General features: G+C 42.8%; 1 protein-coding gene across 1 annotated transcript in view; it reads left to right on the top strand.

The window, feature by feature from the left end:
* The window catches only part of RAD23B (RAD23 homolog B, nucleotide excision repair protein), a 56759-nt gene that overhangs the window by 26854 nt on the left and 8687 nt on the right, over positions 1-21218 (top strand). The window contains exons 2-5 of the mRNA XM_054178293.1: positions 4736-4817; positions 9539-9618; positions 11496-11746; positions 14450-14505. Of these exons, the coding sequence (XP_054034268.1) occupies positions 4736-4817; positions 9539-9618; positions 11496-11746; positions 14450-14505 (469 nt within the window). The remainder of the gene's footprint in view (positions 1-4735; positions 4818-9538; positions 9619-11495; positions 11747-14449; positions 14506-21218) is intronic.

Here is a 21218-nt window from a genome sequence, read left to right as displayed (position 1 = left end):
ATTTGCAGCAGATCTATACAGAGGGTTTTGGAAGAAGGCAGCGCTGCAGGTCACTTGCAGCACATCAGTCACATTGTAGTTGGGGAAAGCACTGCACACAAGATGGGCAGCAAAGGTGAATGGATTGTTGGAATTTTACTGTCACTATTTTACTACAATTAATATCTTAATTCCTTCATATGGATCCAATTATTTTGTAATAATGTGTGTTTAGTGTGTCCTGACCTAAACTACCCTATTGAGCTGTTCAGACAATTTTTTGAGAAAACAGGTTTTAGGTTTGCTCCTTGTAGGAGAGAGTCTGTAGTCTGCAATGAAACTCAAAACACTAAAACACTAATGCTCAGGAAAAATTGCTTGATGGTTTATCTATGACCTAAAGAGATTTTTCAGTTTGAAGTTGAGTGACCTCCAGTCTTAGAAAATTGGAGAGGAATTTACCAATTAGATTTTTATTTTTCAAGGAAATGCAGTTTTAAAATAAATGTAAAGCCAGGGATAAGCAGAAGTGTGTGGGAATGATGATGGTATCAGCAGATTATTACTAAAATGAGTAATGGTTTGACCCTGCCTGAAGAATTAAGAATAACAGTGAGCTGCTGTTAGTTTTGCTGCAGAAAAGCAACTGACTGGCTGGAGATTGACTCTGAAGCTGTTGACAGGTGCTGGGATGGCATGTATAATAAGAATACCCACAGCATCCTTCTTCCACCTGCTAAGAAAGATAAGAATTGGCTCCCTACTTTGGTGTAGTCCCATAGAGGGAAGGCACATCTTGTGTCCGTGCTGACTGAAGGGTGGTTGGACAAGATGACCGTTGAGGGTTCTTTCCAACTGGACACATTCTGATTCTGTGATCTTGTTCTGTGTCGTTGTATGGCAAGTGATTTAATAGCCTACACCAGATGTAAGGTTAGAGAAGACTTGATTCTGCAGGCCTCGTTTGCTGGGTTATGAAGCCTGGTAAAACAATACTTCTTTTCATGTAGAATACTGAAAAGATGCTCCTCCATTGGGACTGTTAGTCTGGTTTGTCTTTTCTGGACCAAATAAACTGAAGGGATTGTCCTGCTAAAGGAATAAAGAAGCGCAGAGATAAAATCTGAGAGGAAAAGGGAGGATTAAAAGGAAGGAAAGGGAAAGAGGTATCATAATGGTTGTCTGCCACAGGCCACCTGACCTTTTGATGCTTCATGAAAAAAAAAGTATGAATATTTGAGGAAAACATTCAGAAGATGGAGTTACTTTGTAGTGTTAAGTTCTGTTATGATTTGAGGCTGGGTGCCTTTAAGAACCGTAGAGTTCCTTAAGGTCCTCCAGAGGGACTAGATGGACCCAGGAAATTGTAACTTGTTACTGCATCCCATAATTCTACAATGCCTATATAATCTGGCTGCAGAGCCAGTTTCTTCCCTTTCTTTTCCCTTACTCTCTCCCTGGTGGGGTCCCTTTTCTTTCCTATGCCAAGGCCTGGAGAGGCCTGGCATGGGGCCTGGAGCTGCATCACTTGGGTTTGGCCTGGGGGAGGAGGTGCATTGGAGGCCTGGGTGTTTTGGCCTGGTTTGGAGGAAGGTGGTGGGAAGCTTTGTCCTAAGGAGGTTTTTTGAGAACCGTGGCTGTGGTAGACTGTGAAGCTTTGTGTATTGCGTAATCTTTGCACTGTAGTATGCAGTTACAAATAGCACTTCCATTTAAAATTTCCAATTCTCTCCAATCTGGTCTGGAGCATTTAACTACTTAGAGAAGGGCTAAAGAGCTCTGTGTTACTCCTTAAACCCAAGACAAATTCATAACAGATTGGTTGTCTTTATTTTCCATACACTGGGAGTATCTTCAGGAAGCAAGAAGAATGAATGTTTGTGTACATGTAGTTTGTCTTAAAACATTATTTCAAATGTATCAGTGCAGAAGCCCTTTCCTGAAGGTAAGAGGCAAAGTCTGGACAAGGAAAAGATAGGACTTGAGATCATTTAGGCAAATTGGACACCCACAAACCCATGGGCTCAAGTGAGGTGCAGCCATGATTGCTCAGGGAGCTGGCTGATGTTATTACTAAGTCATGATCTCTCATCTGTGAAACATCATGAACAGAAGAGATTCCTGAGGACTGGAAGAAATCCAGTGTTGCTCCATTCTTCAAAAAACCAGGGAACTGTAGACTAGTCAGGCTCACCTCCATCCAAGGCACAGGAATAGCTCCTTCTGGAGGTCATCATTAAGCATGTGTAGAGGGAATGAAGATTATCAAAAATAGTCAGCAAGGGGAATTTATACCTGACCAAACTGATAGCCTTCTATGATGGTGTGACTGGCTGGGTAGATGAGGGGAGAGCAGTAGATGGTTGTTTACTTCAACTTCAGCAAGGCTTTTGACACTGTCTCCTGTAACATCCTTATAGATAAGCTTAGGAAGTGTGGATTAGATGAGTGTACTGAGGTGGACTGAGAACTGGCTGAATGACAGAGAACAGAGGGTTGTGATCAACGGTGCAGGGTCTAGTTGGAGGCCTGTATCTAGTGGTGTTCCCTAAGGATCAGTATTGTGTTCAGTCTTGTTTAATATATTCATCAGTGACCTGGATGAAGGAACCGAGTGCAGCATCAGCAAGTTTGCTGATGATATGAAACTGGGTGTAGTAGCTGACACCCTGCCAGGCTGTGCTTCCATTCAGTGAGAGCTGAACAGGCTGAGAAGTTCAGCAGAGAGGAACCTCATGAAGTTCAGTAAGGGCAAGTGTAAGGAAGTGAAACAACATACACCAGTAGAGGTTAGGGGTTTGTTGTGGCAGCACCCACAAACCAGACAACAACAACCGTTTGATTAATTGCAATTATTCTGCACTCCTTCCACCACAATGAAACTACAGGTTCAGATGTCAGTGGCTGCACAACCAGTTAAGCTATCTCGAGGGAGGTGAACCAAAATGTGCACTCACTGAGAAAGGGAAGCTCTCTTCCAAAGTACCAAAAACACATGTACTCACCAAAGCAGGGAGGAGTGAGGACTCCTTAGGCAAGATCTCAGTCTGGAAGGAGAGGATCTGACTGCCAGGCTGTTTGCTGTGTAGAGAACCCCCTCTCCATAGCAGGACTCCTTTTATATCCTGTCCAGGGTGGGCTGTGGTCAATTTCTTATTTGGAGAGCACACAAAAGCAAGGTCAGAATGTCTGGGCCCAGAGGTGCCAGTTAGTCTCTAGGGGTGTCAGGCTGATCATTGTCAACTCCTAGCCAGTCTTGGCCCTTTGTCCAGAAAACTGTCAAGCTTTTTGTGTTAGCCAGCGTAGTTGTACCTCCCACAGGGCTCATCTGCTGCAAAGCAGCTCTGTGGAGAAGGCCCCAGGGGTCTGGTGGGCAAATTAACCTTGACTCAGCAATGTGCCCCTTGTGGCCAAGAAGGCCAGCAGTGTCTTGTGGTGCATTAAGAAGAGTGTGGCCAGCATATCACAGGAGATTATCCTTCCCTTGTACTCTGCCCTAGTGAGGCCACACTTTAAAGTATTGTGTCCAGTTTTTGGCTCCCCAGTTCAATAAAGACAGGGAACTTCTGGAGAGAGTCTGAGTGCTACAGAAATGATTAGGGAAGCATCTCTCTTTAAAGGAGAGGCTGAGAGACTTGAGGCTGTTTATCCTGGAGAAGACTGGCAGGAGATCTTGCCAATGCTTATAAATATCTAAAACTAGGTGTCAAGAAGATGAGGCCAATGCCTTTTCAGTGGTGTACAGCAGCAGGGCAACAGGCACAAACTGGAACCCAGGAGGTTCCATCTGAACATGAGGAAAAGCCTCTTTACTTTGAGGGTGAGACAGAATACTGGAAAAGGCTACCCAGAGTGGCTGTGGAGTCTCCTTCTCTAGCAGTACAAAAGACTCGTCTGGGATGCAGTCCTGGGCAGCCTGCTCTAGGTGAGCATGCTGTAGCAGGGAGGTTGGACTAGATGGTCTCTGGACATCCCTCCAAAACCTATCATTTTGTGATTCTGTGAGCATCCTCTGTCTCCTTATGATAGCTTAATGAGGTCTTTCTGGAGAATATGGGCATTCTAATATAAGACACTCACACAGTGTCAATTGAGCTATTTTGTGTGGTTCTCTGAAAGTGTGGCCTATGAGTCAATAGCCTGCCTAAGAAGTAAATGAGGCAAAATGCTTTAAAGTGTAATCTTAAAATTGCTATGCAGAGCTCCAAAAATTATGGGGGAGGGGAAAGAGTTAAAAACTACGTACATAAAATTCACAAACCCAGTGGTTTGTGCAAGTCTTTTCATGTCGAGGCCTCAGGTCATTCCAGTGAGTTAAACGGAGTCTCATCATGACCTTACAAAAGAATGAGGCCTTTCCTGAAGAACTGCTAGGAAGAAGAAAGCTGGGAGTTATCAGCTGTGTAGTGTGTGCACCTCATACACAGGAAGTGGCAATGGGTCAGTAGATGAAAGCATTTTTAATTTCTTTTTTCCATAAATTTATCCTTTTTTTTTTTTTCCATTTTGTTGTAAACCTGTAGTTAAGTAATTTCTCCACGAGAAGTCTCTATCTACTTTGATTAAGGGCAAGAGATTATTTGGCAAGGGAACACATTGCTCTGCAAGTGGTTATGGTAGCATTTTTGTAAGACTGATGTTCTTGACATAAGACTGAAAACTACTTTTTAGTATTTAAAACATAGGAAAAAGTAGATTTGTGTTGTGGAATTTTAATTATTATTTTTTTTTTATTGTGACTGTTTCTGTGCTTTAGGTAAAGGCACTAAAAGAGAAGATTGAATCAGAGAGGGGGCAAGATGCTTTTCCAGTAGCTGGCCAAAAACTAATTTATGCAGGTAACGATTTTCTGGAAATACTGTGTCTGAATATACCTTATCTTTTATGTTCTTATTTGACTTGGATGTGAGTGTTAAGCATTCTTAAAAGTTACAAGTACTGAAATGCAAACAGACTGAACCCCCACACACCCCCCCCAAAAAATCCAAAACAACAAAGAACTACCACAAAAACACTAACAAAACCAAAACCTGGTTTGTGAACAGTATTGGGTTTTCACTTTTAATAAGCTAAATCCACTGATCACAATAGAAAGGGTAACAGAAGAGAAGTGTCTCCATGTCTGTGTAGAGTCCTCAGGATTATGTTTCTTAGCAAATGTGATGTCCCTTGTACTTCAGTGAAGGGAGTGCACATCCAGAATATGGAATTGTCCTAGTTTCTCTGGGACAGAATCATAGGCCAGCCATGGTCTGAAGGCCATTAGCAGTTTGGAGTCAGCTGGGCAGCTGACTTGAGCTGGCTGACTGGTTATTCCATACCATAAACATGCTCATTATAAAGGGTGAATTTTGCTGAGCATGGGACTCTTCCTGCTTGAGCTCCTGCTGACCCTGCTCCTCCTCTTTTACTCCTGAGGACTACTTTCCCATTTCTTCTGACCAACAAACATTCATTCACTGGGCTGAGTATAATTTTGTATACTTTGTACTGGCATTGCTATTGGTTTGGCTGTTTCATTAAATCTATTTTAATGTTTGAGTATTTTCATATTTTCAAAACCCAGACTTTATCTGCAGCATTGTATAATTCTCACAAGCAGTAGGAAATAAGATTCAGAGTAGCAGACCATCTCAGGGTAAAGTATGTTTTTCTCTTGGTCAAGAGATACAGCAAGGGTGTATTGATCACAATTCCACATGGATTAAAATGAGCTCTGGAATTTTCACAATATGGTAGAGAGTGGTCTCCCAGCTGAACCTGATTAAAAGTACATAATTTGTTATTAAAAATGCAGACAATTTTGTTTCTAAAAAAGGTTATGCTGATTAGTGGTGAGGTAGATACATTGTCATTTCTATTAGGGTCATATGTCCTGGGAAGACTAGATGTCTGCATATATAGAATAGAATGGACCAGGTTGGAAGAGACCTTCAAGATCATCGCGTCCAAGCCACCTAATCAACTAAACCATGCAACCAAGCACTCTATCAAGTCTCTTCCTAAACACCTCTAATGATGGTGACTCTACCACCTCCCTGGGCAGCCCATTCCAGTTATGTGATCTAAAACTTGCTGAAATGGAGACTTACTTTTCTGGTCTGTGGTACTGCCTCTAAATTGGTTTATCCTAAAAAAACCCACAAGTCTATGTGGTTTAGTCATGGTTTAAGCCTACCCAGCTGGTAGCAAAGCAGCCACACAGCCACTCACTCAATCCTACCTGCTTGTGGTGGGATGAGGAGGAGAAAATAGAACAAAAGGCTTTAGGATTGAGACAAGGACAAGGAGGGCACACTGACTGTTATGGTCATGGAAGACAGTTCAGTTGGGGGTGAAAAAAATCAATTTAAACAAAGCTAGCACTGATTGACTCAAAGTAGGGCAGTGGTAAAGACAACTAGATGTTAAACAAACTTCCCCTCACCCCTCTCTTCTTCTTGAGCTAAGTCCATCCCATGTTGTTTCTGCTGCTCATTGCATCTCAGGAGAAAAACTCCTCAATGCAATGTGGCATCATTCCCACAGCTGACAGGTCTGCATGAACTCTCCTAGAATTGTTTTGGTCAGAAAAGATGTCTTGAGGTCATTGAGTCCAACCATTAACTGCTGTGGCCATCAAAGCACATCCCAAAGGGCTATCTCTACATGTTTTTTAACATCTCCAGGGATGACGACTGCACAGCCTCCCTGGACAGCTTATTCTAATGCCTGGTCACTCTTTCAATAAAGAAATTTTTCCTAATATTCAATCTTAAAGTCCCCTGACAATTTCAGGCCATTTACTCTCATTCTGTTACTTGATAATAGGGAGAAGAGACTAACTTAATACAGCTTCCTTTTATAGATAGTTGTTGAGAGCAATGAGGTCTTCCCTCAGCCTCCACTTCTCCAGACTAAACAATCCCAGTTCTGTCAGCTGCTCCTCATAAGGCCTGTTCTCCATCCCTTTCACCAGTTTTGTTGCTCTTCTTTGGACCTACTCCAGCAGCTCAGTGTTGTTTTTGGGTCCAAAACTGAATATACTATTCAGGGTGTGGTCTTACCATTGCTTCTCTGATCCTGCAGGCCGCACTATTTCAGATACAGGCCAGGATGCTGTTGGCTTTCTTGGCCATGTGAGCACGCTTCTGGCTTACATTCAGCCTGCTATCAGCCAGCACCTGAACTGCTTTTCTGTCAGGCAACTTTCTAGCCACTTTGCCTTGAGACTGTAGTGTTGCATGGGGTTGTTGTGACCCAGGTGCAGGCACTTGGCCTTGTTAAACCTTGGACTCAGCCCATTGATGCACTCTGTCCACATCCCTTTGTGGAGCCTTTCTGCCTTTGAGGAGCTCAACACTGTCACTCAGGCTTAGTGAGGGTTTACTCAATTCCCTTGTCCAGATCACTGATAAAGATATTAAAGAGAACTAGCCCCAGCACTGAGCCCTGGTGTGTTAGTGACCACTGGTGAACTGGAACTCGATTCATCTCCACTCATTAGGCTCGGCCATTCAGCTAATTTGTAACCCAGCACAGCATCCACTCATCCACACTGTGTGCAGACAGTTTCTCCAGGAGGATGCTGTGGGAGGCGGTGTCAGATATTAAAATCTGGATAAACAACATCTGGCCTTTCCCTCATTCACTAAGCAGGTCATCTTTTCATAGAAGATCAGGTTTGTCAAGCAGGACTTGCCTTTCATGAGCCCATGCTGACTGGGCCTGATCACCTCCTTGCTCTACATATGCTGCATAATGTCCCTTGTGATATTTTGCTCCATGATTTTTCCTGCACAAGGGTCAGACTGGCAGGTCTGTAGTTCCCAGGATCCTCCCCCTGGTTGCTCTTGTAGATGGGTGTCACAGGAGTGCCACTGAATGATGAGAAGTGGCCTGGTGGCCAATTACCTGTTTTGTCAGCACATTCGGGTATATGCCATCCAGCTCCATAGACTTGTATATGTCTAAATGCTGCAACAAGTCACTAGTCAACTCATCTTGGATTATGGGAGCTTTTTTTCTGTTCCTCATTCCTGCCTTCCAGCTGAGGGGGCTGAGTATCCAGGAAACAATTGGTTTTACTACTAAAGACTGGGGCAAAGAAGTTACCAAACTCCTCTGCCTTTTGCTCATTCTTTACCCCTGGATCCAACAAAGGATAGAGATTCTTGTTCTCCTTTTGTTGCTGTTCTACTTAGCAGCTGAAGCCAAATTAATTTCTGATTGGGCTTTGGCACTTCTAATTTTCTCCCTGCCTAGCCTCACAACAAATTTGTAGTCCTGAGTGGCCTGCTCCTTCTTCCAATGACTACAAATGCTCTCTTTCTCCCCAGATCTCTATTCAGCCAGGCTGTTCTTCTTCCTTGCTGACTTGTCTTTCAGCACATGGGGATGCATTCCTGCACCTTTAAAACTTTCATCTTGAGTTGTATCAAGCCTCACTGGACTCCTTAGTCCTTAGGGACTCTCCCAAGGGACTCTGTCAACCGGTCTCTGAAACAGGCCAAAGTCTGCCTGCCAGCATTTCAAAGTGACAGTTCTGCTGTCTGATGTCTTTACTTCTCCAACAACTGAGAACTCTTAAAAATTAGTGATTGCTGTGCCCAAAACATCCCCCACTAGTCCTCTGTTCTCAAACATCACATCCAACAGGGCACCTTCGCTGCCTGACTCTCACTGGCTGTGTCAGGATGTTCTCCACACACTCTAAGAACCTCTGGGACTACTCCCTCTCTGCTGTGTTGCATTTCCATCAGATGTTAGGGAAGTTGAAGTCCCCCACAAGAACAAGGGCTAGTGATACTGAGACTTCTGCCCAGTGCCTACAGAAATTTCATCTGTGTCTTCATTCTGGCTGTGTGGTCTATAAGACTCCCACCAGGATATCTGTCTTGTTGGGCTTCCCTCTGATTCTTACCCAAAACCAATGTTATCATCACCATCATTAAGACAATCAAAACAAAATGGGCTTCTTCAGGCAAAGTCCCCTGCTTTGGCATCTTTCTGTCGAGGTAACAGGCTGTAGAATGGTTCTATATTTTTCTAACTCTTAAGTGTTTGTTTTTTTTCTTACAAACAAATTGTTACAGTTACCAAGTTGCAAAGTTGTCTAATGCAGATGAACTTAATTTGTGGCAGGGAGCTATAGACATTTTAATAAATATGAAGTGCAAACATAAGCAGGAAGGAATTTGCTTAGTGTGTTTGGAGTGCATAAGCAGGTGTAAGTTACTCAGGTAAGCTTATTGTATGCTAAAGCCTGTTCTCTATTACTTACATCGGTGTTAAAGGTCCAGTAAGTCTGTGTCTGGATTTAATGCCACACTTTTAAATGGTCGGAAGCACGTTCAGTGCTTACAGCAACAGCCTTCAAGCTAACTGGTACTGTGGGCATTATCAGAAGAGAAGCTCTACTGCCAGAGATTAATAGCTAAAACACTTTTGGTAGGGCTGGTAATGTTTATAAATCCTCATGATAATTGTTTTTTTTTTAAGTTGTGTGTGTGAAGGAGTCTCAAGATCACCTAATGATATGTTAAATAACAAGTTCTAAATAATCTGTTTAATTTCCCAGGCAAAATCCTTAATGATGATACTGCTCTTAAAGAATACAAAATTGATGAGAAGAACTTTGTGGTGGTTATGGTGACAAAAGTGAGTAGTCCTTATTTTTGAGAAAGGAGTTGCATTCATTGAGTTGAGTGATTGTCCTGTGTTGGGCTAGGATAGGGTAAATTTTCTTCAAAGGAAGCTAGGAGGACCTCACCCAGGACATACAGCTGAACCAGACAGTGAGCTGTTGGGTACAATACTGATGTTATCTCTGCTGTATAAGTGTGGAGCTGCACTGGGCATGCCAAGCTTTTTTTTTTTTGGCACAGCAGCTGTGGCATCGGGTGAGCAGGTTGAGTTCTATATCACTGGCTCTATATATTATTTTTGCTAGTGTTTTTGTTATTGCTCTTGTTTTTTTGCTCTCTCTGTTGTTGTATTAAACGCTCCTTTTCTTAACCCATGGGATTTAGCATTTTGCTTCCCATCCCACCAGGGTGGTAGGAATGGCAGGGTAGCATCTGAGTGACTGTGTGGGGCTCGGCTGCTGGCTGGGCCTAAACCACAAAATAATTGTATATGCCTGTTCTTAAAACCAGTTGAATGTAATCATGTCAAAATTTTGATCAATAGCAACACTACATGGCTGTGTGAATAAGTAGAAAAACACTGCTTCGCAGTCCTAATATGCCTGCACTGATTGTTGTTGCTGTTCAGTGCTGAACATGTACCTCAAAGAAAAAAATTTCTAGTGGCTGATGTTACTATTTGTTCTTTTTTATGTCTCTCTTATTTTTCCAGTGATACTACTAAAAGAAAGAAGGGAACATAGATAGTTTGTTACAAAATCCCCTGTACAGATCCCTTCTAGCTGTGCCACATCACTTTTCAAACTCACGGCTGCTCAGCAGCTCAAACCAGTAAAGAAAGGTTACATAGCCTGTGACTTTTGAATGACTGCAACTGCAATTTAGAAGGGAATGACTGTGACATATATTTGAAGTATCTTATCTGTCCTCTTAACCAGTAGCCAGATTGATTCTGGGAGTCAAGCCAGAAGAAAGTCAAGCCTGATTTTTCTAGGCATTCCAGACCCTTGAGAGCTGACTAAAACTGGCTTCATCTCTGTCTTGAAATATGAAGTTAATCTTGAAATTAGAGGTCCTCCTTCTGACAAAGTAAACTTCCATTCAGTTCCCCATCACTTCTGTTCTGATACTGGCTTCTTAGATTCTCTGTTACTGCTGTCTTGTGAACAGTGTTCTCATCTGTGCTTTGCCTGAAGAAGAGATGTTTATCAGCACAGCAAAACAGGTGCAGATGAGATTTCAGAGTATGGCTTAAGTTTTGTTTATAGCAGAAGATAGACTTTCTGTTAAATGCAATACCTTGCTGTATTAAAGGGCCTATTTTTTGGAGTTGGGCATTACTTCAGTGTTATGGGTTTTTTAATTAAGTGTTTAAGCTCAGTTTCTTTTCTGAGTAAGACATGCCCTGTTATACAAGTACAACTGTTAACTTCGATGCTCAGGCATGTTTTTCTCAAAGGCTTCTTCAAATGTTCTTTAAGGTCCATATGCTTGTTAAACTTGCCACACGTTCTTTGGCAGCTGTTTTAATTCCTTCTGAAAACATAAAATCCTTCTGAAAAATGTAAAACCCATAGCACTGAAGTAATGCCCAACTCCAGTTGTAAAACACTGGATTGTTTTCATGTTTACAGTATTGCAGTCTGTAAATACTTAGAGGGTGTCTTTGTATTGCACTTCATACTCAGATACTGGACTTGCGTACAGTACTGACACCAGTTGCATGTTTGCACACCATAAGAGGCATTACAGATTTAATGTCTTGCAATGTTTCAGTATTATGCTGGAAGTTAGGGCAGAAATTTCAAACACGAATAGTGTTATCGAAACTTAAAAACCTGGGTTTAAACAGGAGCTTTGTGTTGTCTGAATTCTGTTGTCTTCCTCTAGCCCAAAGCAGCAGCTGGAGTTACTCAGCAGCCAAATGCTACTACCGCTGTTAGCTTGACAACTGCAGCTCCCACACCAGTCACTGCACCAGTCCCTGCTGCTGCCCCTGTGCCAGCTCCTGTCCCTCCACCACCAGTGCTAGATGCAGTTGCCTGTGAATCTGAACCTGTGAGTGCTCTGGAAGAAGAGAAGCCAGTAGAAGACCCACCTGCTGAGGCACCAGCTGCTCTCAGCTCATTAGCAACTGACAGGTATGAATGAGCCTCCACAAATGGCTTCTCTGTCCGTTTCTGTTGCTTGCAGCTTTGATTTTATGGTGAATTTCACATTACAGTGGACATCCAATAATTTTGTCTGTTCTACTTAATTTTCTTCTTTATTAATTGTAACTTGAGTCTACGGCTCAAGTGTAACTACTGATAGTAAAAAGTGTCCCTTCCCACTTACCCTTCCTCCTGTGGGAAGTCTGGTCTTAGAACTAAATGTATGAAGTGGCGAGTTAAATAATACAGGACATGTGCTCCCTGTAGGCATTTCAAGAGTTAATGTGACCCAGATTTAGTCTGACATTATTTGCAAATACCCATCTGCATGTCCATAAAGCTCTTAAAGACTTCTGAAGAATGTGTTCTGTTGTCTTCATGAGACCTCTGATCGTGTTTTGAATCATGTTGGTTAGAATCGAACAATAATTTCTTCATTGCTTGCAGCAGTCTCTTAATTTCTGCAAAGAGCTTTTCCTTCCAAAATGTAGGATATGATATTCTCTTAATCATGTAACGTTTTAAAGCCCTACAAGCTTGTGGGTTATGAATCTTCCTTTGCCCATCTTCAAGTAATTGTGTAAGGTGGGTTGGATTTTAATTTCAATTCTCTGCATCAAATGGAATCAAATGGAACGTAGACATTTCATCCCTGTTGTATAATGAAACCTTTTTTGGTCATTTTAAGATGCTGAAGTATTGTAATGGATAAAAATGTTGTTAAGTGTAGTTTAATGGCATCAAGGCTTTTTTGTACACTGGTTTTCAATTATTTGTGTTAATTATCTAAATACTGGTGCACAAGACATTAATGTTTGGAGTGGTTATATTTAGACATCATCAAATAATGATTTGATGGTAAGGAAGTAAAATTGGCAATTGCCTGATATCTTGAAAAAGTAATCACAGAATTCTTGCAGTAAATACCCTAATTTGATTTAATGTCACAATTTCAAGAACTGGACATATGTTAAAACTAGAGTATAAATGAAGCTTCATTTGACTAACTTAGAATTGACTAACTTAGAATTTTTTTGATGCTGATGGCTGGTGGTTTTTTTGCTGCTTGGTTCATCCAGCTTTCCAGGTTTTCCATGTACAGATTACAGTAAAACTGCAGTAAGAGAGCCTGAGTGTACATACTTAACAGAAAGCAGGAGAATAATTTAACAAATACATTGTAGTTACACCTGCCTCGATTTCAGTGGGTTTCTGATTTGCTTTAGCAGTTAAATTACTAAGGCTGTTGAAAATCTGTTGAGCTGTGGCCTGGTAAGCTGGTGTCTGTTTTGCCCTTGATCTTTTTCAGTTGTAACTCTTACTAGTGATAAATACTAGTCAATCATTCTTGTTAGAACAAACAGTTTCTTAACTATAAAAAAAAAAAAAAAGGCATCTCTGCATACCTTGGTAGATGTTTAGTGTCACCATCTGATGACATCTCACTTGCTGTTACGAGTTGCTGACTGTAGCAGCCTGATATGTGGGAGGCTGCTGCAGCTCCAGGTTCCCAGATCTGTCAAGATGGAACAAGTATTCTCAGCAAATGTGCACAACATGTATGTATGGCTGGCTGCATAAGTCAGCACAGGCGAGTACAAAACCAGTGCCCCAGCAACCGTAGAACACTATCAGGTGAATCCTGTGCCCTGCGAAATGTCTTTTGATAACCTAGGGCAAAGCCCACTAGTGCAAAATACACATGTACACGCACAAAAGAACAGTATGAATTTAGTAGCTGATGATAGTCTGTTTTGATAGCTGGCCCCTGTCTCTCACCCTCACAAGCTTTTGAGACCTTGTGACTGCCTGAACCCTGCAATCCCGCTCCAGTTGTAGTTACTCACATTCCTTTGCATGTCCAGATGCCCCCGCACAGAGAATCCACCCAGGAACAGGCTGTAGACATTCACTGACCCTGGTGTCTAGTCCCAGAGTTGCCTAGTCACACACTTGTTTCATTCATGGATGCATAAACAAGTTTCCCCACTAGCTGGTTGAAGCCTATGACCCTACCAGCTGTTAGAGTTTTTCCAGCAGCTCCATCCTCAGACCCTCTCCAGCAGCTGACTCTGACTTGTAGCCATTCAATACCCATCTCTCAAGCATCTTACCCTACTCACTGTAATCAAGAATGATGTTTGCTGGTGATTACACACGTGCCAGCATGTGCATCCGTGCAGAATATGCATGCACTTTAGTCTCCTCAGTTGCCAGCCTTGATAATTTGAGATGGAGCAATTGCAAATGTTAGCAGTTTATATTGTTGGGAAAGTAGGATACTGAGATTTTAATAAGTGCTTTACATGGACCTCATTGTGTCCTCATTAAGATTAAACTGAGGACTGTGGGGAAGCAAATAGTGAGATTGCTGTGCGTTTTACAAAATTCACCTTGTTCTCCTACCCTTTAAAGTGTTCAGGCAAGCATATGGCTAATCCCTGAGCAGATGGACAAGAGCCGTACTACTGGGGCATAAAGGAGAAGGTTGGCCCTGTGTTAAAAATGGTAGTATTTTAAGTTTGTGAACTCTGCTTTTGTTGTAAGATCAAGAGAGCTCTTTGGAAAGCTTTGTTCTTTTCTAGAAACAAAAGGGGCTGTTAGAGTTACAGGTGCTGCCACTACTCTTGAAAAAAACAGGAAGTTTTCCTAAGTTTTATTATTACCATTGTACTTGTCTTCATCTTACAGTACAACAGGTGATACATCTCGATCAAATCTTTTTGAGGATGCTATAAGTGCACTTGGTAAGTGGAGTGTTTTTTCTCATGTAGACCTTAATGTGGTGCAGCACAAACAAAAGATGGAGTAGCAGATGTTGACATTCTCTTGTCTCTCATTGTTAAGTTACAATCAAAGGTACTCTTCTTTAAGTGCTGAAGTTGGTATTTTAGAACCAGTATTGAGGATTTTTTCACTGAAGAGTATTTCACATCATAATTTTTTGTGGTGTAAAAAGATTTTTATAATTGCCAGTTTTTACCTATTTGCCATATTTTCTCTTCCAAATACTCAGTTTGAAGTGGCTTGAACAGAAGACTGGATGTAAATGTGTATATGCATTTTTCTCACCTTTTCTCTCTACTGTGCAGATCTGATAAAATGGCTGCCTTTATCATTCATTTGCTTTGACAAGATTGTCTTTTGACATGTTTAGATTAGATAAATTCACCAGATCTGCTGCTTTCTGGTTTGAGTAATGAATGCTTCCTTATACTGACTAGTCAGTTCACTTTTCTTTTGACAGCTTAAATGTCTGTTTCTCAGTAGGAAAATAGTAGGAAGTTCTGCCCCTTATTTACGTTGGTTCTGGTAGCTAGGAAATTACCACACAAACCCACAACTCTTTATTCTTACTTACATTTTTCTTCTTTTTTTTTGAGAGGACTTTTTAGAGTGCAATAAATTAAGGCATAGCAATAAGGGGGATTTTTATTTTTTGTCTTATCTCTGTAAACATTAAGCTTCAACTTAGTACAAAAAGTTAAACTAATGAAAGGGTTTCACATACATTTTTTTTTGTAAAGGTGTGTGGATGCATTAGAAGCAGATGTTTTGATTCAGCAGCCCAAGGTGTTTCAGGAGCAGTAGTAATGTTTTAAGTGTGTTCTTAACTGCATGTGTAATCTTAACTGCAGTTTACATCTTTTCTTGTAGTACAGTTACAGGCTGAGGAAATGTATACACTGAAATAGCAGATAGATACTGTAGGAGACAAACAGTTGAGTTCTGTTACATTTTTAAAGTGACTGCTGCCACCAAAGCTGATGCATGCTTCATTAATCATTTGTTGTACCTTGATGGTTGCGATGTGGTCATCACAAACATTCACGTTAACAACAATGAGCAACAAGTTTGATTAAGCTGGTGATCTTCACTTAGTCATCTTTAGAACCAAGGAAAAATAATCTCCTTTCAGTGCAGCAGGAGAACATCACTTTATCTTCCATTTAAAATAAATTTCTTTGATTGGCAGCTGATACAGTAAACCCACATGTCCCTAACAGCTGGGAAATAACAGGCACTGAGTGTAATTTCCTGCATAAGCATACTGCAAGGGTTATATGCCAAAAATTTTCAAAGGCATGATCTCTGTGGTTTTTTTTCTTTAGAAACTATCTAAAACCGAATTTGCCAGAGTTTATGTAGTATGTTTTTACATTTTAAGTAGGATCCTAGGCATGTTCTTGCTATGGCTTCTCAATGACATTATCTGAAGGTACCTGAATCCACCTGAAAAAGGGGTTAGTTTCTGCTGCTTTGGTGTTGGGTGGTTTTTTTGTTGTTATTGTTTTGTTCTGCTTTTTCTTAGCTATGCTGAAAATTGATGCAGCTTTGTGCTCCACACAGATCTGCATGTCTTGCAGCTCCTGTGAAATGCTACCTTTCCCTAGAGCAGCCTAAGCTTTCTTTAGGGCGTGGGACAAGAATTACTGTGGGGAGTGTGATGAACTAGATTCGAAAGTTAATCCAGCTTTAGAACAGCATTTGAAAGACGAAAGCAAAGAGCACAGCCAGTTCAATATTGACCTCACAAACATACCTAGTACCATTGTGTAGAGATAGGCCTGAGTCCGTGTCTTCTCATTGCTGGTGTGCAGTTCCTGAATTACTGTTACTTTTGCATAACTTGTGTAAGTAGATTGTAACTGAAGTATATGTGCATAAGTTCACAGTAATTCTGGTTCCTTCTTTAGCTTTTAACTGTGACATATGTAGCAGTCTATCCAAAGCAAGTAGGCCTTTTTTGCATCTTTTTTTTTCCCCTGTATCAAATACTTTGTACTTTTATACCCAGCATTTATTGAAAAGGCACTATGGAAATGTTTTAAGTTGCAACTAACTGTTGATGATGGAGAATGGAATCAATATGAACAACCAATATGATCTGGTGTTGTTTGTTTATTAAGGGAACCTCTACAGCTTATATAGACGAGGAGAGCATCATTGGCATAGCTTCATTGGTTCCCCACGAGTGACCCCACATCATACTACTATAGATTATTGGTTAAACTACTAATAACATGTGAGGTGGTTGATGCAGGTGTGCGTCCTGTTATTCCCAGATAACTCTCTGTGTTTGTAGCTTTAGTTACATGCTGCAGGCACAGCACTGTCTTGCTAAACTGCTAGCTACTTCTGCACTTACGCTAAGCATGGCCTACCACCATGTCAAGCTCTAAGCTTATACTGCCAGATTGCTCACACTGCTTATTGCTACCATTGCCACAACTAACTAGATCAAAAAGTGTCCTGTCTGCTGTTTACATTGATCATTTTAATAGTTAACAGTATCAAGGGTAAACTAGTGCTGCGTGAGATAGAGCATGAGCAGTAGGTTCAGCAAAATCACAGTGCTGGCTTGGCTTTTTTGAAAATATGTGCAGAAGTACGTGTCTTTAGATGGTTTAAAAAAAATGTTTTTGGAATAATGAAGGTACATGTAAAACTGTTGATCTTGTGGCTGTGCATGAAGACATGAACTTAGCATCACTGAAACTCAGGACTGTTAGTTTGAAATCTAAACAAATTCACAAATTAGTCAAGAGGTATAAATGCATTTTCTTCTAAATGTTTATGGGCAATACAAAAGTATCTTTGGGCTAGGGCTACTATTTTTTTCTGGAGTGCATTGCTCTCAGTCATATATTCACTGGTTATTTAGAAGCATTCTTTAAAAATTGCCAGTCTGTGTGGTTGTGCTAATCTTGGATTGAGTTTAAGCACCATTTCCCTAAGGGAATGACACTTAATGGTTTTTTTTTGGTTCTTTTAATTGTGACTTGTCTTAACAGAATAGCTCCAGCAGTATTTTTCTCTACTTTAAAAAAAAATTGTTCAGTTTTGGGGTGACTTTAATTCTCCTGCTGCTAATTTGCTAGTGTTAGTCAATAATAGAATTTCACTGAGATCTGGAATACTGTGGTGGGCTGAGAGAGAAGGCCCAGCTTTCCCTCCCCCACTAAGAAGGAATTAAAAAAAACCACAGCTAACTCAGCTGGAAAAGCAAAGGGAATGCTGTATTTTACAGGCAATATGGAAATGCAGGGTATGTACACACAATACATACAGTATTTACAATATATATACAGAAATATACAGCAAAGAAAGATACAGGAACAAAACCCCCGGACAGAGGGGGGTTCCCCCCTGTACCCACTTCTCTCCCCCTACCTCCCTTTTTTTTCCAAAGAGGGTTAGAGAGAGAAAAGGCAGTTATAAGAAAGAAGAATTTTAGAATAGAATACATAGAATCAACCAGGTTGGAAGAGACCTTCAAGATCATCGCGTCCAACCCATCAACCAATCCAACCCACCTAAACAACTAACCCACGGCACCAAGCACCCCATCAAGTCTTCTCCTGAAAACCTCCAATGATGGCGACTCCACCACCTCCCCAGGCAGTCCATTCCAATGTGCAATCACTCTTTCTGTATAGAACTTTTTCCTAACATCTAGCCTGAACCTCCCCTGGTGCAGCCTGAGACTGTGTCCTCTTGTCCTGGTACTGGCTGCCTGGGAGAAGAGACCAACATCCGTCTGTCTACAACCTCCCTTCAGGTAGTTGTAGAGAGTAATAAGGTCACCCCTGAGTCTCCTCTTCTCCAGGCTGAGCAACCCCAGCTCCCTCAGCCTCTCCTCGTAGGGCTTATGTTCCAAACTCCTCACCAACTTTGTTGCTCTTCTCTGGACACACTCCAGCAAGTCAACATCCTTCCTAAACTGAGGGGCCCAGAACTGGACACAGTACTCAAGGTGCGGCCTAACCAGTGCAGTGTACAGGGGCAGAATGACCTCCCTGCTCCTGCTGGCCACACTGTTCCTGATGCAGGCCAGGATGCCATTAGCCCTCTTGGCTGCCTGGGCACACTGCAGGCTCATGTTCAGTCTACCGTCGACCAGCACCCCCAGGTCCCTCTCTGCCTGACTGCTCTCCAGCCACTCTGACCCCAGCCTGTAGCTCTGCATGGGGTTGTTGTGGCCAATGTGCAGAACCCGGCACTTGGATGTGTTAAATCTCATGCCGTTGGACTCTGCCCATCTGCCCAGCCTGTCGAGGTCCCTCTGCAGAGCCTTTCTACCCTCCAGCAGATCAACTCCTGCCCCCAGCTTGGTGTCGTCAGCAAATTTACTGATGATGGACTCAATGCCCTCGTCCAGATCATCAATAAAGATGTTAAAGAGCATGGGGCCCAGTACTGATCCCTGGGGCACACCACTAGTGACTGGCTGCCAGCTGGATGTGGCACCATTCACCACCACTCTCTGGGCTTGGCCCTCCAGCCAGTTCCTAACCCATCACAGTGTGCTCCCATCCAAGCCATGGGCTGACAGCTTGGCCAGGAGTTTGCTATGGGGAACGGTGTCAAAGGCCTTGCTGAGGTCCAGGTAAACTACATCCACAGGCCTCCCCACATCCACCAGGCAGGGCACCTGATCATAGAAGGAGATCAGGTTGGTGAGGCAGGACCTGCCCTTCCTAAACCCATGCTGGCTGGGCCTGATGCCTTGGCCATCCTCTAAGTGCTGTGTGATTGCACTCAGGATGACCTGCTCCATAATATTTCCTGGCACTGAGGTCAGGCTGACAGGCCTGTAATTCCGTGGCTCATCCAACCAGCCCTTCTTGTGGATGGGTACCACGCTGGCCAGCTTCCAGTCATCTGGGATCTCTCCAGTGAGCCAGGACTGATGAAAAATGATGGATAGTGGCTTGGGCAGCTCATCTGCCAGCTCTCTCAGCACCCTAGGGTGGATCCCATCTGGTCCCATGGACTTGTGGGGGTCCAAGCTGCTGAGGAGAGCTCCGATCACTTGCTCATGGAACACAGGGAAACTATGCAGCTCCCTGGCTCCCTCTGCCAGCTCTGCAGGCCAGCTGTCTGGTAGACATTCTTTCCCGCTAGTAAAAATTGAGGTAAAGAATGTGTTAAGTACCTCTGCCTTTTCCTCATCCTGTGATACAACATTTCCCTCCATGTCAACCAAGGAGTGGAGGTTGTCCCTGCCCTTCCTCTTGCTATTAATATATTTATAGAAGGACTTTTTGTTGTCCTTCACAACAGAGGCCAGTTTAAGTTCCAAATGTGCTTTTGCCTCCCTAATTTTCTTCCTGCATGCCCTAGCAACATCTTTAAACATTCCATGGGTTGCCTCACCTTTCTTCCAAAGGTGATACACCCTCTTTTTTTCCCCTTAGTTCTATTAAAAGTTCAATACCCAACCAGGCTGGCCGTCTGCCCCAGCGGCTCATCTTCCGGCACATTGGCACAGCCTGCTCCTGCACCTTCATCAGTTCTTTCTTGAAGCAGGTCCAGCCCTCCTGGACCCCTTTATTTTTAAGGGCTTTCTCCCAAGGAACCCTCTGAATTATTTCCTTGAGCAACCTGAAGTCCGCCCTCCGGCAGTCCAGAGTGGAGGTCTTCTTGCTGCCCCTCTTAGCTTGACCAAATACTGAAAATTCAATTATCTCGTGGTCGCTGGCCCCTAAACAGCCTCCGACCACCACATCACCCACCAGCCCTTCCCTGTTCGTGAAGAGGAGGTCAAGCATAGCCTTGCCCCTGGTAGGCTCACGCAGCACCTGGGATAAGAAGCTGTCCTCCATGCACTCTAAGAACCTCCTAGACTGTCTCCTCTCTGCTGTGTTGAGATCCCAGCAGATGTCAGGCAGGTTGAAGTCGCCCATGAGGACAAGGTCAGGAGATCTTGAGACAGCCTTAAGCTGTCTATAGAATGCTTCGTCGACATCATCCTCCTGGTTGGGTGGTCTATAACAGACTCCAACCAGGATGTCTGCCCTACCGGTCTTCCCTCTAATTCTTGCCCACAAGCATTCAACCTGATCGTCCCTAATCTTCAGGTCAATGGCATCTAGTGCCTCCCTGATGTACAGGGCCACCCCTCCACCCTTCTTCCTTGTCTGTCTCTCCTGAAGAGCCTGTAGCCATCAATTGCAGTGCTCCAGTCATGTGAGCTATCCCACCACATCTCTGTGATGGCAACTACGTCATAACTTTCCTGCTGCAACAAGGCTTCCAGCTCCTCTTGTTTGTTTCCCATGCTTCGTGCATTAGTGTACATGCACCTCAGCTGGGCTGCTGGTTTGGCCTCTGAGCCTAGCTTATTGTCCCCAGACTCTTGCCTGAGGGGACTAGTTTCAGCCCCTTCCCCCTTCAAAACTAGTTTAAAGCCCTGTTGATGAGAGCTGCCAGTTCCCTCCCCAGAATCTTTTTACCTTTGGGGGACAGGCCATTCTCATATACTGTGACCTTTCCCCTTCTCTGGGACAGATGTACTCCATCTGTTGCCAGGTGGCCTGGTGCAGTAGAAAGTTTACCAAGATCAAAAAACCCAAAATTCTTTTGGCTGCACCAGCCTCTGAGCCACTTGTTGACTATGGCTGCTGTCCTGTTCCTTGTGGTATTCCCTCCTGCAACTAAGGGTATTGAGGAAAAA

The sequence above is a fragment of the Dryobates pubescens genome, chromosome Z (assembly GCF_014839835.1).
Source record: "Dryobates pubescens isolate bDryPub1 chromosome Z, bDryPub1.pri, whole genome shotgun sequence".
Lineage (NCBI taxonomy): Eukaryota > Metazoa > Chordata > Aves > Piciformes > Picidae > Dryobates > Dryobates pubescens.
The sequence above is the reverse complement of the archived record's forward strand: the minus strand, read 5'-3'. Positions and strand labels throughout refer to the sequence as shown.